The sequence below is a fragment of the Salvelinus sp. IW2-2015 genome, linkage group LG27 (genome assembly GCF_002910315.2).
Source record: "Salvelinus sp. IW2-2015 linkage group LG27, ASM291031v2, whole genome shotgun sequence".
Lineage (NCBI taxonomy): Eukaryota > Metazoa > Chordata > Actinopteri > Salmoniformes > Salmonidae > Salvelinus > Salvelinus sp. IW2-2015.
Window position 1 is genome coordinate 16,129,732 of NC_036867.1, and position 16,881 is coordinate 16,146,612.

The 16,881-nt window shown below is 45.2% G+C and overlaps 1 protein-coding gene across 2 annotated transcripts in view; it reads left to right on the top strand.

Moving 5' to 3' along the window:
- LOC111953525 (collectin-12) overlaps positions 1-13,520 on the top strand; it is a 63,007-nt gene extending 49,487 nt beyond the window's left edge. For both annotated transcript variants that reach the window (XM_023972873.2, XM_070435423.1), the window contains 7 exons: positions 8,310-8,396; positions 8,592-9,635; positions 11,421-11,918; positions 12,036-12,172; positions 12,281-12,390; positions 12,548-12,694; positions 12,825-13,520. In XM_023972873.2, coding sequence (XP_023828641.1) covers positions 8,310-8,396; positions 8,592-9,635; positions 11,421-11,918; positions 12,036-12,172; positions 12,281-12,390; positions 12,548-12,694; positions 12,825-12,915 — 2,114 coding nt within the window. In that variant the 3' untranslated portion in view covers positions 12,916-13,520. The remainder of the gene's footprint in view (positions 1-8,309; positions 8,397-8,591; positions 9,636-11,420; positions 11,919-12,035; positions 12,173-12,280; positions 12,391-12,547; positions 12,695-12,824) is intronic.
- Positions 13,521-16,881: the final 3,361 nt, after the last annotated feature.

Genomic DNA, 16,881 nt, shown 5'->3' on the forward strand with positions numbered 1-16,881 from the left:
TCTCAAATTTGGACTCATCAGACCAAAAGACAAATGTCCACCGGTCTATTGTCAATTGCTCGTGTTTCTTGGCCCAAGCAAGTCTCTTCATATTATTGGTGTCCATTAGTAGTGGTTTCTTTGCAGCAATTCGACCATGAAGGCCTGATTCACGCAGTCTTCTCTGAACAGTTGATGTTGAAATGTGTCTGTTACTTGAACTCTGTGAAGCATTTATTTGGGCTGCAATTTCTGAGGCTGGTAACTCTGATGAACTTATCCACGGCAGCAGAGGAAACTCAGGGTCTTTCTTTCCTTTGGCGGTCCTCATGTGAGCCAGTTTCACCATAGAGCTTGATGGTTTTTGCGACTGCACTTTCAAAGCTTTTGAAATTTTACAAATGGACTTACCTTCATGTCTTAAAGGAATTGGACTGTCGTTTCTCTTTGCTTATAATATGGACTTGGTCTTTTACCAAATAGGGCTATCGTCTGTATATCACCCTTACCTTGTCACAACACAACTGATTGGCTCAAGAAATTCCACAGAATTCCTCTGACACCGCCTGGTATAGAGGTCCTGGATGGCAAGAAGCTTGGCCCCAGTGATGTACTTGGCCGTACACACTACCTTCTGTAGTGCCTTGCGGTCGGAGGCCGAGCAGTTGCCATACCAGGCTGATGCAACCAGTCAGGATGCTCTCGATGGTGCAGCTGTAGAACTTTTTGAGGATCTGAGGACCCATTCCAAATCTTTTCAGTCTCCTGATAGAGAATAGGCATTGTCGTGCCCTCTTCAAGACTGTCTTGGTGTGTTTGGAACATGATAGTTTGTTGGTGATGTGGACACCAAGGAACTTGAAGCTCTGAACCTGCTCCACTACAGCCTCGTTGATGAGAAGGGGGCGTGCTCAGTCCTCCTTTTCCTGTAGTCCACAATCACCTCTTTTGTCTTGATGGGGGAGGTTCTTATCCTCGCACCACACTGCCAGGACTCTGACCTCCACCCTATAGTCTGTCTCGTTGTCGGTGATCAGGCTGTTGTGTCATCGGCAAACTTAATGATGGTGTTGGAGTCATACTGTTGGAGTCATACTTGGCCATGCAGTCATGGGTGAACAGGGAGTACAGGAGAGGACTGAGCACCCCCACCTGAGGGGCCCCCGTGTTGAGGATCATCGTGGCAGATGTGTTGTTACCTACCCTTACCATCTGGGGGCGGCCCATCAGGAAGTCCAGGATCCAGTTGCAAAGGGAGGTGTTTAGTCCCAGGGTCCTTAGCTCAGGGGTGAACTTTGAGGGCACTATGGTGTTGAACGCTGAACTGTTGTCAATGAATAGCATTCTCACATAGGTGTTCCTTTTGTCCAGGTGGGAAAGGGCAGTTTTGAGTGCAATAGAGATTGCATCATTTGTGGATCTGTTGGGGCGGAATGTAAATTGAAGTGGGTCTAGGGTTTCTGGGATAATGGTGTTGATGTGAGCCATGACCAGCCTTTCAAAGCACTTCATGGCTACAGATGTGAGTGCTACGGGTTGGTAGTCATTTAGGCAGGTTAAATTGGTGTTCTTGGGCACAGGGACTATGGTGGTCTGCTTGAAACATGTTGGTATTACAGACTCGGTCAGGGACAGGTTGAAAATGTCAGTGAAGATACTTGCCAGTGTGTCAGCGCATGCTCAGAGTACACATCCTGGTAATTCGTTTGGCCCTGCGGCCTTGTGAATGTTGACCTGTTTAAAGGTCTTACTCACATCGGCTATGGAGAGCGTGATCACACAGTCTTCTGGAAGAGCTGATGCTCTCATGCATGCTTCAGTGTTGCTTGCCTCGAAGCGAGCATAGAAGTTATTTAGCTCGTCTGGTAGGCTAGTGTCACTGGGCAGCTACCGGCTATGCTTCCCTTTGTAGTCCGTAATAGTTTGACAGCCCTGCCACATCCGATGAGTGTGGAGCCGGTGTAGTACTATTCAATCTTAGTCCTGTATTGATGCTTTGCCTGTTTGATGGTTCGTCGGAGGGCATAGCGGGATTTCTTATAAGCGTTCAGGTTAGAGTCCCGCTCTATGAAAGCGGCAGCTCTACCCTTTAGCTCAGTGCTGATGTTGCCTGTAATCCATGGCTTCTGGTTGGAGTATGTACGTGTGGTCACTGTGGGAACGACGTCATCGATGCACTTTTTGATGAAGCCAGTGACTGATGTGGTGTACTCCTCAATGCCATTGTAAGAATCCCGGAACAGATTCCAGTCTATGCTTGCAAAACAGTCCTGTAGCTTAACATCTGCGTCCTCTGACCACTTCCTCATTAAGCGAGTAACTGGTACCTTCTGCTTTCGTTTTTGCTTGTCAGCAGGAATCAGGATGATTGAGTTATAGTCAGATTTGCCAAATGGAGGGCGAGGGAGAGCTTTGTACGTGTCTCTGTGTGTGGTGTAATGGTGGTCTAGAGTTCTTTTCCCTCTGGTTGCACATGTAACATACCACCCTGCATACCACTGCTGGCTTGCTTCTGAAGCTAAGCAGGGTTGGTCCTGGTCAGTCCCTGGATGGGAGACCAGGTGCTGCTGGAAGTGGTGTTGGAGGGCCAGTAGGAGGCACTCTTTCCTCTGGTCTAAACAAAGATCCCAATGCCCCAGGGCAGTGATTGGGGACACTGCTCTGTGTAGGGTGCCGTCTTTCGGATGGGACGTTAAACGGGTGTCCTGACTCTCTGAGGTCATTAAAGATCCCATGNAAACGGGTGTCCTGACTCTCTGAGGTCATTAAAGATCCCATGGCACTTATCGTAAGAGTAGGGGTGTTAACCCCGGTGTCCTGGCTAAATTCCCAATCTGGCCCTCAACCATCACGGTCACCTAATAATCCCCAGTTTACAATTGGCTCATTCATCCCCCTCCTCTCCCCTGTAACTATTCCCCAGGTCGTTGCTGCAAATGAGAATGTGTTCTCAGTCAACTTACCTGGTAAAATAACGGTAAAATAAAAAAAATAAAAAAATAAAAACATGCTGGTAGAAATGAGGTAAAACGGATTTAAGTTTCCCTGCATTAAAGTCCCCGGCCACTAGGAGCCCCGCCTCTAGATGAGCATTATCTTGTTTGCTTATGGCTTTATACAGCTCGTTGAGTGCCGTCTTAGTGCCAGCATTGGTTTGCGGTGGTAAATAGACAGCTACGAAAAATATAGATGAAAACTCTCTTGGTCTATAGCTTATCATGAGATACTCTACCTCAGGCGAACAAAACCTTGAGAGAAATAGCTGCCTCTTACTGGAGGCAGCTGTTCTATCTTGCCGATGGACTGAAACACCCAGCCAGTTGTATGTTATCCATGTCGTCGTTCAGCCACGACTCGGTGAAACATAAGATATTACAGTTTTTAATGTCCCGTTGGTAGGATAGTCTTGATCAGAGCTCATCCATTTTATTATCCAAGGGGGATTACTCACTCGCTGTCGGATCCTTACAAGGCACCCCAACCTACAGTACGTCCCCAATATCTCTGTATCTTCTTCAGGCGAATGATGGGGATTTGGGCCTTGTTGGGTGTCTGAAGTAAATCCTTCGCATCAAATAAAAATAAAAATGCTTTGTCCAGTACGAGGTGAGTAATCGCTGTCCTGTTATCCAGAAGCTTTTTTCGGTCATAAGAGACGGTGGCAGAAACATTATGTACAAAATAAGTTACAAATAACGTGAAAAAACACACGCAATAGCACAATTGGTTAGGAGCCCGTAAAACAGCAGCCATCTCCTCCGGCGCCATTTTTTACAACTTTTTTGGTTACTACATGATTCCATATGTGTTATTTCATAGTTTTGATGTCTTCACTATTATTCTACAATTTAGAAAATAGTGAAAATAAAGAAAAACCCTTGAATGAGTAGGTGTGCCCAAACTTTTGACTGGCACTCTACATCCGTCCACCAGGCTGAGAAGGCTACATCCCGAGTGGCATTTGATTTCCATATACAGGCGACTTGATTTCCCCAAAATATTAGGACGTCTACTCTGTACGAAGCCATTTTCCATCATAATTTTATGACTTCTCTATGTTTCAAGTCTGGAGACATTTCTAGGAATGGTTGGTAATGATGTTTTGATCTCTTGTTTCCTGCAATGGAAAGAGTGGGATCCTGGGAGGATTATACGTTCAGAGAGTTTATGTAGTAAACACTTTCTCAAACATGCGAAAGCAATTACCTCTGAGTTTCACAAACACTACTACATGTCTATGACACCACCCATACCAGGCCCATATCCAGAAAGCGACTCAGAGTAGGAGTGCTGATTGAGGATGATCTTTGCCTTAAATCTTAATGAATAAGAAGGGGGTGGGACCTGATCCTAGATCAGCACTCCTACTCTGAGACGCTTTGTGAATATGGGCCCCAGTCAACACTATCAGGTAGGAGTGCTTCTAACACCACAGCACTCTTGATAAGACACTCACCTGAAATAAATTCCATCTAAATGGGAAAATGTAATTATAGGCTACTTTTGGGCTGAATTCCATGTTATGCATGCATGTGAATATGGCATGAATCAAGCGATTCAGTCTACTCCCATTTTAGCTTAGCACAATTACAGACGAACACATGCAAGTCATTAAAAGCATGCATGAACTTCTGGGTTTCTATTTCCGCAAGGCATTTTTTTCCATTGTTTGTTGACAATGAGAAAAGTACACTCATCCTTGGCGGGTTTGAAGAATGACACATTGTTATTTCTCTGTCTCTCATCTCTCATTTCCAAGCTGTTGCCTTCCACCCTCTCTGTCGTTGTTAGTTAGATGTTCTGTCATCACTCTACCTCTTCCTTAATTGGGATGTTCCATGAAATGAGGGCCTTTTTCTTCCCTTTGATATTTTAAGTAGAAATTGTGAAATTGTAAACATTGAACATCTAATAGTCAAATCATAGTGTAAAAGCAGGTGAGCTGGTTCTACTCTTTTTGACCATTTTGTGTTTTGTGTTGGACAACTGAGCGTGTTGAGCGTAACACGTCAACCCTGTTACCCATAGATAGACAGGCTAGAAATGTTTGAACAATTTAACAACAAGCTTCCATTTCCCCTGATTTATGGCTGATTTAAAATGAAATCGACAACCCTGTTATGGTCAACCATGTTTTTTTTATTTGGCACTTACTGTCGTCATTTTAAAAATGTAACCTCTTAAGATTGGAAAATGTGCAATGCAGGAAATGTTACATTTATAGGGCTCTATTTTTGGCTGATGTTAAGTCAGCACAATTGTCAAACACACGCTTGTTTGCAATTTCGACCTGTTAAAGCCGGTACTCTTCTATTTTCAAACCATAGCGACATGAATAGTAATTTACCTTATATGAATTATCTTCATATTTAGAAACATTTGTTATTTTCCTGTAACATTTGCTTGTTTTCCATTTAGTTTTATTAAAAAACAAGCCCTTGTAGGCTACCCTTACATTATTATAATGAAAGCTGGTTCAAAGGCAATGTGTCCGGATTCTTTCTAATCCTGGCACGCATTTGCCAAGTAACCTATCCATCAAATGTTTTCTAAATGGTATACTCGTGAGGCTTTTGCTGACATGCTTTTGCATTATTCACAATTCACATATGCCTACCTGCAGTGCAAACTCCATTCGTTGTGTATCCATCCCCATTTCCAAAGAGCGCATTTGAGGTTTAAAAAGTCTTCTGATGTTTGTAATTTACACTTTGAAATTTCAGACTTGATTTTCCCTTACGAAAAATGTATCAACCCCAATAAAATGTCCATTAATCATAATCCACATAATAATTCACATTTCCTGTTGCTGCAGGATTATTTTCCTGCTGTAGCAAACTGGCTCAAATTAAGATGCTACATCTGTACAGCTTGCCCAGATTGCACACACTCAGTCGTAACAGTGGGATCTATCTATCCATGTCCTCCAGTGCTCTCAGTCAGAAGGAGGAACTGAGGTGCTCGTGCGTCTTCTCCTCTTGTGTCTTTATGATCTTTATGATGATTCGATCCTTGGTGGTCTAGAATAAAGTGAATGATGATATCCATTTAAGGGTTGAGCTCAGTGGGGTCTTTGAGCTTGATTAGTTGGTTGGTCTTTACCTGTTTTCTTCAGTGGAGGATAGAAATAACAGCTAGGGTATAGTTTTGACTGGTTGTAACTAGGGATGCACCTATATGACATTTTCGGCCGATACCGATATTCAATATTTTCCTTGCCAAAAAACCTGATACCGATACCGATAACCGATATTAATTGTTTTTGCGGCCTGTTAAGTATTCTAGTGCAGTTAAATCGTTGAAACACACACACACACACCACACACCACACACACACACACACACACACACACACACACACACACACACACACACACACACACACACACACACACACACACACACACACACACACACACACACACACACACACACACACACACACACACCCTATATTCATCTCTATACTTGCTTCTCGTCTCCCAGCGTCTGTTCTCACAAGCTCTGTCTGTCTGTGGCCTCTTCTGTTATGGGTCCTCTTCCTCGGTGCGCACTGTCACTGTTTCTGTTTCCAACTTGTCCAGCTGAGTCTGTAACATTTCACGTAAACCCGATTTCTTGTCTGTATCGAAGTAGAGGTCCTTGTACCTAGCATCGAGCATGGTGGCGACACAGTAAAGAGGCTCAGAGAGAATGCCACTGAATCGCTTGTTCACAGCCTCTAGTAGAGTACTTTTGCAAGTTTTAACCACATGGTCTGTGTCAGCAGTTTTGTTGAGCAGGCGTTTCAAGGCCATGATAGATAGTATCACGTCTGCTGCAGACGTAGTTGATGAGCTTATTTCTCAAGTCAGTTGTTCGAATGGAGCTAGGAGTGTGTTCAGCACATTCTTGAGCATGCAATACGGCTTTCCTCAGTACGCAATGCTTGTCGACCCACTGTGCTGTCAGACTCAGCATGCTCATGGGGCTGACATCGCTGGTCCAAATGTCAGTCGCGAAGATAATAGCATTGACGCCCATAGCAAGTAGCTCATGGATGTGCATTTCAACAATATTGTGTAACTCCGGTAGGGCAACATCTGAAAAATAGCGTCTACTTGTTAGTGTTTATCGGTTCTTGAGGTGCTCGACCAGTCGGCGAAAGCCAGCATCATCCATGAGAGAGAATGGTTGATTGTCAAGGGCAATAAATTCCATTATCTTGGCGTTAATGGATTTCGCCTTCGAGTTGTCTCGCTGAAATGTTCTTACTCTCATATGACTGCTCGACTTGAACTTGTTTAGTTGTGTGCGTTTATTTATTTTTTTTGAATTTGTTTTAAGTAGTCGCTGAACGTCTGGGGGTGATGCACTTTCAAGTGAGTCATTAGGTTTGTGGTATTGAAAGATTTCACTTTCTCCCGTCCTCGGGAAATAATAGCAGCACAAACGTTGCAGATGGTCTTTTTGTTATCTTCCTTTGAAACTTCAAAATAGATCCACACAGCAGGCATTGTGGGCTAGGTTAGGAATGCTGTGTTGCACATGTAGCGCTGTATTTTTCGTGGCGTCATTACGTCATATACCTGCGTTATATAGGTATGCACGTCAGCTTTGACATCGGTTTTGCACATTGGCATTAAACTAGATGCCGATGTTGTCATTTTAGCTAATATCGTCCGATTCTGATATGCTTACCGATATATCGTGCCCCTTAGTTGTAACCCCTGTGGTCTCCAGTTAGATGGTTAGAGATGGCTCCCTAGCCTGTGGAAGTGGTGGTGGGGTGATTCCATGGAATCCCAGACACATTCCAGAGGAAATGAAGGGTCCTGTCGCCTGTGGGGGAGTAAAGACCCTCCCTGACACAGCGTCTGTCTCCTTAGGGTACCCTTTGATCCCCCTGTTTACTGAGGACCCCCCTCGGTTGCTTCCTGTCCCCCAGGGTCCCTCCAGTGTCTCTGTCCTACCCCCCTCCTCTCCAGACCCTACTCCCTCTGACCACCCACCCACACTGCGCTCATCTGCCAGTGTCTTTAGTGTCTCATGCTCAGTCTTCATGGACACACCCAGTCATTGAGACATTATTGTGTATTACATGACCATTTCCTAATCCTAAAGCTTGTGATTGCTGAGGCGACCATTATTACATACCCACCAGACATATAGACATCTTATATATTGTGTCTGAGTGAGGTTTCATAATCATTCTTTCTGATCCCTTTTATACATGGTGTCTGTGATTGCAGGCTATTCTGCCCATCCTTCTCAGACTCGTAATATTGTATGGAGCCCACCACTGTGTTGAAGAGCTAACCCTGAACTGTGTTGTGTTGTTTGTGTTGCAGTGGTGCAAAAGGTTGACAATGTGTCCGAAGGTATCGAGAGCTATGGGGGGAAGATCATTGCTGTGGAAACAGACTTGAAAAAGCTAGGTGAGTTTCCCCACTGCCTATAGCAAGTTGACCATGCATAATCCTTCGTAATTTAAGCCTGTGCATTGTGTTGAACAATAACAGTTAAGAGTTACTGTTTTTACTGAAGTCTTTGATTGAAGTCTCTTTAATCTTTGATTGAAGAGTAACCACACCAACCATTATGTAATCATTTCTTTCACACCATGTCCCCAGATGACCAGACTGGGGAGAAGTCGGAGAACACTACCACAGAGATCCAGGCCTTTAAGAACAACATCCGGGCTCTGCAGCGGCAGCTGTCTGAGGTGGCAGAGAGGAGCAGCAGTAACCGGGCGGCCCTGGGTCGTCTGCAGGATTCTGGCCTGGACATGCAGGGCAGCCAGGGCTCCATACAGGGTCTGCTGGACGCCAACACGGCCACGCTGAGGTCTGTCAATGGCACCCTACGGGCCTACGGCGGCACCATGGAGGGTCTTCAGGAGGACACGGCTCGGCTGCAAACGGAGCTCCAGGTGCAGGTTCGGCAGCAGAGCCAGGCCCTGCTGAGCATCGGGAATCTTAACCTCACCCAGGCCCAACAGAGGGGCCTGATCTCGGCTTTGCAGAGATCTGTGGACGACACCAGCCAGGCCATCCAGAAGATCCGAAACGACTTCCAGAGCCTGGAGCAGACGGCCAGGCAGACGAAGTCGGACGCTGATTGGCTGAAGGAGAAGGTGCAGAACCTCCAGGTGCTGGCCTCCAATGCCTCTGCCCTGGCCAAGTCAAACAACGACAGCCTGGAGGACGTGGCATCTCAGCTGGCCTCGCTGTCTGGACAGCTCCAGAACACCTCCAGCCTGGCAGAGAACCACGACCAGACTCTTAGGGAGATCATGGACCAGCAGCGCGACCACGACAACCTCACCTCCTCTAAGTTCGACCAGTTGGAGATACGCCTGGACGAGTCAGAGGGGAGCATCGACCGCGTGACTGGCAACATCAGCTTTACTACCCAACTCCTGGGCGCCATCAACCTGAACCTCAACGAGCTCCGCACCTGCGCTGAGACAGTGGGGCGCCACTCCGACTACCTGTCCGACTTGAATGCCACTGTGTCGGACGTGAGGTCGGACACCACCACACTGAGGTCGCAGCAGGACGACCTGGTGGCCCGCCTGGACAAGGAGGTCACCAGCCTCTCCATCATCATGGAGGAAATGAAGCTGGTAGACAGCAAGCACTCACAGCTCATCACCAACTTCACCATCCTACAGGGTAAATCAAATTAAATCACATTCACATGCGTCGAATACAACTGGTGTAGACTTTACCGTGCAATGCTTGCTTATGAGCCCTTCCCAACAATGCAGAGTTTAAAAATAAAATAAACTCAGCAAAAAAAGAAACATCCTCTCACTGTCAACTGCGTTTATTTTCAGCAAACTTGATATGTGTAAATATTTGTATGAACATAACAAGATTTAACAACTGAGACATAAACTGAACAAGTTCCACAGACATGTGACTAACAGAAATTGAAAAATGTGTTCCTGAACAAAGGGGAGGTCAAAATCAGTAAGTAACAGTAACAGTCAGTATCTGATATGGCCACCACCTGCATTAAGTACTGCAGTGCATCACCTCCTCATGGACTGCACCAGATTTGCCAGTTCTTGCTGTGAGATGTTACCCCACTCTTCCAACAAGGCACCTGCAAGGTCCCGGACATTTCTGGGGGGAATGGCCCTAGCCCTCACCCTCCGATCCAACAGGTCCCAGACGTGCTCAATGGGATTGAGATCCGGGCTCTTCGCTGGCCATGGCAGAACACTGACATTCCTGTCTTGCAGGAAATCACGCACAGAAAGAGCAGTATGGCTGGTGGTATTGTCATGCTGGAGGGTCATGTCAGGATGAGCCTGCAGGAAGGGTACCACGAGGGAGTAGGATGTCTTCCCTGTAACCCACAGCGTTGAGATTGCCTGCAATGACAACACGCTCAGTCCGATGATACTGTGACACACCGCCCCAGACCATGATGGACGCTCCACCTCCAAATCGATCCCGCTCCAGAGTACAGGCCTCGGTGTAACGCTCATTCCTTTTACGATAAACGCGAATCCGACCATCACCCCTGGTGAGACAAAACAGCGACTCATCAGTGAAGAGCACTTTTTGCCAGTCCTGTCTGGTCCAGCGACGGTGGGTTTGTGCCCATAGGCGACGTTGTCGCCGGTGATGTCTGGTGAGGACCTGCCTTACAACAGGCCTACAAGCCCTCAGTCCAGCCTCTCTCAGCCTATTGCGGACAGTCTGAGCACTGATGGATTGTGCGTTCCTGGTATAACTTGGGGAAATGTTGTAGTTGCCATCCTGTACCTGTCCCGCAGGTGTGATGTTCGGATGTACCGATCCTGTGCAGGTGTTGTTACACGTGGTCTGCCACTGCGAGGACGATCAGCTTTCCGTTCTGTCTTCCTGTAGCGCTGTCTTAGGCATCTCACAGTACGGACATTGCAATTTATTGCCATGGTCACATCTGCAGTCCTCCTTGCAGCATGCCTAAGGCACATTCACGCAGATGAGCAGGGACCCTGGGTATCTTTCTTTTGGTGTTTTTCAGAGTCAGTAGAAAGGCCTCTTTAGTGTCCTAAGTTTTCATAACTGTGACCTTAATTGCCTACCGTCTGTAAGCTGTTAGCGTCTTAACGTGCATGTTCATTAATTGTTTATGGTTCATTGAACAAGCATGGGAAACAGTGTTTKAACCCTTTACAATGAAGATCTGTGAAGTTATTTGGATTTTTACTAATAATCTTTGAAAGACAGGGTCCTGAAAAAGGGACGTTTCTTTTTTTGCTGAGTTTAGTAACACCAGAGGAGTAAAATAAATGACACAAGAATGGAGCTATATACAGGGAGTTACAGTACTAGATCAATGTGCAGAGGTACGGGGATTTGAGGTAGATATGTACATGAAGGCAGGCTAAAGTGACACTCACACTCCTTTACAGTTGAACAGACACAGGTTTATAGACTTTTTATTGTTTCTTGTTTCAGGTCCACCTGGTCCAAGAGGCCCGCGGGGAGACAAAGGACCCCAGGGAGGAGCCGGTCAGCCCGGTCAGAAAGGGGAGAAAGGGGATACGGGTGGGCCTGGGGTGCAGGGGCTTCGTGGAGAGAAGGGATCTCCAGGACCACCAGGAATACAAGGGTTCAAAGGTCAGCCAGGCTCACGGGGGAACCCAGGTTCAAAGGGCTCCCGAGGGTCAGGGGGCAGGGCAGGACCCCCGGGGGCGAATGGTGAGCCAGGCACTGCTGGGATCCCTGGGAGAGATGGACAGGCCGGTCCTCAGGGGCCACAAGGTCCGTCGGGAGACCGAGGACAGGTGGGGCCAGCTGGGGCACAGGGACCCAGGGGACCGGTGGGGCCCATGGGGGCCCCAGGGCCACCTGGACTGCCAGGACTCACTGCCCGACCTGCAGCAGCAGCAGCAGTGCCTTTGGTCCCTTTCTCGATGCAGAGTGAGGCCCCCGCTCCTACTGTGTCGGCCCCAGGTGATACTAATTCGTTTTTATACACCATCGATATGTCTGTATCACTCTGTCAACACCATCTATGATAGACAGGACATTAGTTCATTGTGATAGTATAACAATAACCGTTCACTGCAGGTTGTCCTCAAGAGTGGGTTGGCTTCAGAGACAAATGCTATCACTTCTCCAAAGAGCTGCACAACTTTGACGATGCAAAGAAAAGCTGTGATGCCCAGACCGCGTCAATGGTGATCATTAACGATAACGATGAACAGGTAAGAAGAGTCATCCTCATAGGCCTTTCAAAATCAAAAAGCACAACTGTTCAAACAGTCATAAAATGAGTGACATTACTGACATCATGTTTCCTTGTTTTCTCTCAGAAATGGCTGCAAAAGCAGACCTCTGGAAAGGGTTACTTCTGGATGGGTCTGACAGACAGGGAGGAGGAGAATGCATGGCGCTGGCTGGATGGAACCGAACCTGCCTTCTCGTATGTATAGTACCTCAGTGTCAAGGCTGATGCTAGTCTTTCACAGCCGAGATAATCCCATTAATATCAATGCAAGACTAAAGGGGAAGACGCAGTTACATGCATGTGTCTCAAGTTAGGTTTCAGTGTGTGAGTGCCCTCTGCTGTGTGACTGTAGGCAGTGGAAGCCCGGACAGCCAGACAACTGGAGCCACGGGCACGAGAGAGGAGAGGACTGCGCCGGCCTCATCCACGAGGGACTGTGGAATGATTTCTTCTGTGAAGATCTCATCAGCTACATCTGCGAGAAAGCCACGGAGTTTCCGTGAGTACCCATCTCCAGTACCTGTCTGTCAAGTTTCCTGTATGTATATATTTTTTCTGTCTTAAGTCATAGTTATTTTCTTTTGCAAAAAATATGTTTGATAATCTTCAAGCAATGTCATTTTCTGCAGCAAAAACTCCAGGATTATAGCACCCTCTGTGGAAGAAGAAGAAAAAGAAGAGGCCTGGTTGAGTCAGAGGCGGTATGATGTGCAGCATTAGGCCCCACCCACAAGTGACACTAGCCATCTGACACCCTATGCATGGACATGCTATGTGGAGAAATACGAGGGACAAGCTTCACAAGCCTGAATCGAGACTATGGCTGCATTCACTGAGATTTCCCCCACTGGTAGCCAGATTCAGCTCTCCTCCAACGTGAATCCAGACCACTACTTCCAGAATTTGCATTCCAGCAACATGACAATCAAGTGTTGAGGGGAAGATCAATCGTTTTTTTTTTTTTTTTAAATAATCACCAAAGTAATTGACTCATATAGATTTGTCTCATTTAATTGTTTTTAATGCTGTTTTTTTTGTGTGACGTTAGTCCATTTATAACTGATTATCTGAATGTATATTTTCATATTGCAGTTTTTCAATGTAGATCATTATTTTACAATGGGACTCACCACAGTGTCTTTCACAGTTGATAGTCTAGTTCCTTCATGATTATGTGAGGTGCAAAATGATGCACAAATAAACCAAAGAAATGTCGCTGATATGTCCTTTCTCAAACATCAAGAACTGTCCAGCTATATATAAGTATGTTATTATACACATTCATCTAAATAAATGAAGTATTTACACATTATAACAGTCAGAAAGTCTGCTTGGTTATGAAGTCAAGACTGCACAAGTTTACATGTTAGTAGTTCTGTATGTATGGTACTATATATTTGCGTATGGGGCCTGTATGGTGTATGAGTTTGTACTTTCCACAATGTAACAAGTGACTATGGTTATGTTCCAGGCTGGCTTCAATGCAGACATTGCATTGCATCAACTAATGGTTGCATGCCACATCATCCTGTCCCTCTGGGATTACGCAGGGATATCTGCGGGCAAAAATGCTTGATTTTGCTGCGGCAATTCTGACATTTTGCATGCCAATATGCAATGGGTTTGTCCTCCAATTTGTCCCTGAAATGCGGGGACGAGGGAAAAAGTTTGTTGACATGTGGCTTGATTGAACCATATTATGAAGTAAATGTACGGTGATTGGTTGAAATTGAGTCCAATTTATGTGCTGCAATGATGGGTCAGTTTCCGTTTTATGTGATAATATTGCAATGATTTTACTGTTTTGTGCGGAAATAGTGCAGTGATTTGTCAAATTTCGAAGGCCTCGCATAGTATGCGGGGAATTGTTGACTTTTCAAAAAAAAATGCAATCGCAGAGGGAGGGAGCGAGGGACTAATAATCGACTGTGCAGCCGGGCATCAGATTACTATACCATATGATGTGGGCAGCTGTTTTGATAAACACCTTTCCAGGCGTTGTGTGGCATCGGCAATGTAGTCAGCCTGGAACGCTGCCTCTGGCTCATACCTAACCATATCTAATTGAAAGTACATTTTTCTGCACTTAATGGAATTCATGTTTCCTGGTTTTGATAGTCACAGTTACCTTGTGTATACTTTTTAGCCAGTAATTCTGAAAGTAATGCTCACGAGCCAAAAGTCCCAGAAAATTGCGTACCATGTCACACGTGCAGATACGAGTGCCACATCACTGCTCTCACTCGCTGCACTATGTGTGCATCTTGCTAGCTGTCACTCAAATGGCGAGGGACTGAAGCTCATTGGCTCATAGAACTCGAATTGCTAGGGGGCTGGCCCATGTGGGGGAAAATATAGGAGAATGGCTTCTAGAAAAACAGTTGCATTCAAACAAGATATTTTGTGGCTAATTGAGGCAAGACAGTAATTCTTATCATAGATTATACATGCATGAACTACACATTGACTCATACAGCCCAAAGCGGGAGGTGAGTGGGCCTGGGAGGGGATAGGCCCAGCCAATGGGGAGCAAGGCCCAGCCACTGGGGAGCCAGGCCCAGCCAATCAGAATGAGTTTTTCCCCACAAAGGCCTTTGATACAGACAGAAATATGCCTCAGCAACCCCCCCCCCTCGTCCTCCCGTCCCAGACGATCCCTCAGGTGAAGAAGCCACATGTGGAGGTCCTGGAATGGTCTGTGGTTGTGAGGCCGATTGGACGTACTGCCAAATTCTCTAAAACGACATTGGAGGCGGTTTATAGTGGAGAAATTAACATTATATTATCTGATAGCAGCTCTGGTGGACATTCCTGTAGTCAGCATGCCAATTACGCGCTCCCTCAAAACTTAAGACATCTGTGGCATTGTCTTGTGTGACTAAACTGCACATTTTAGAGTGGTCTTTTATTGTTCCCAGCACAAGGTGCACCTGTGTAATGATCATGCTGTTCAATCAGGTTTTTGATATGCCACACCTGCCAGGTGGATGGATTATCTTGGAGAAATACTCACTATAACAGGGATGTAAACATATTTGTGCACACAATTTGAGAGAAATAAGCTTTTTGTGTGTATGAAAAATGTCTGGGATCTTTTATTTCAGCTCATGAAACATGGGACCAACACTTTACATGTTGCGTTTATATTTTTGAATAGGGCTCTATTCAATCCACATCGCGGAAGTTCAGCTTTACAGCATGATTGAAATTTAAAGGCAACTGCATTAGCGGAGACCGCATTCACGGTAAACACTGCATATGTCGGCTCAATCGGAAATTACCTTTAAATTTCTATATGTCGCGGAATCTGTAAAGCTATATCATATGATCTGGCGGTTGAACACCTATCCAGATGTTGCGAGTTCTGGCAGTGTAATATAGTCAGGCGAGAACACAGCACGTCTCTCGTACTGGAGATCTTGCCAGAGGTCTCATTTGCCTTTATGGTGCTAGGAAGTTGGTTCCATCCTTGGATCCACGTTTTTGTACTTACAGTACTTATAAGATACTGTACTGCATCTTCACATGTACTGTACATTTGTGGCTGGAAAAATAATAATTGTCCAGTGATTTTTGACATTGAGTTTTATTGTTTCTTTCTTTCTTTCTTGTCTAACCCTGATTCATAGCATTATGTCAATTAATTCAGTACACTGTAGCACGGGGCCCGATATCACAGTGCATACAATTCGATGAACACGTCAAGTTGTACATCTTTTCCCCAAAACATTTCACATTCTGTTTTCCATTCCTATCTCCATCCCAATTTCCAGTTTCTCCTTCAGCTGCACAGAAGTTTGAAACGATCTGACACAGTAGCACCTTTTAGTAGAGGGAATCTAACACTAACGACCAGTACAATACCAACCAGGACAATGGGATCCTGAACACAGATTTTTAAACATAAAGAACAAAACAGTGACTAACTGAAGACTGTGAGAGCTCAGAAATAATTTCTCTCCTATCTTCTGTCTTCTAAGTTGGCTTGAACTTTTAAAAAAACAAGCGCTTTTCTGTAAAGTTGTAACCTTGTTTAAGATGCACACTTGTAAATACATTTGACTGAGCTCTTGGTAAACATTAAAGCAACATGGAGAGAACATTAGGAAAACAAGTTTAACATGTTTGAGCAGTCTCAGCTACACCTAAAGTACTAATAACATTCAATACAAGTGTATTACTGCCTTACAAACCATATAATATTGCCAACCAGGTGATATGTGAATAAATTAAGTCATTCTTCAAATGATCCGGTCTGTGCATAAAATAGCCTACTAATGTTGCTGTTTCACATTGTTTACAAATAAAGTACAACACACATAAACCAAGGAAGCAGCATATTGCCAAAATGTCTGTTTATTGTCGAGGTATAATACGTCTACGCATAATTGTTTATATATTTTTTTAGCTTCTGTCTAGTCATTGTTGCCACACGCTATTTCCGTATAAAATCACTGTGGTGGAAAACGCTTATAAATTCTGAAAAAAATAAATAGCCGATTGAGAAAAAAAACTGCTCAGGGGACTCAACGATCATCTCTCCTCCTCCATTCTTCCATATCACCACTTCCTGGTTCCCTTGAACTTCCTCTATCTTGCACTGAAGGTGGGTGCAGTATGTATCTGCTGTGTGGTTGACTCAATGCACAGCAGGCGCCTTCCAGTATTATGTTTTTAGCAGGTGTA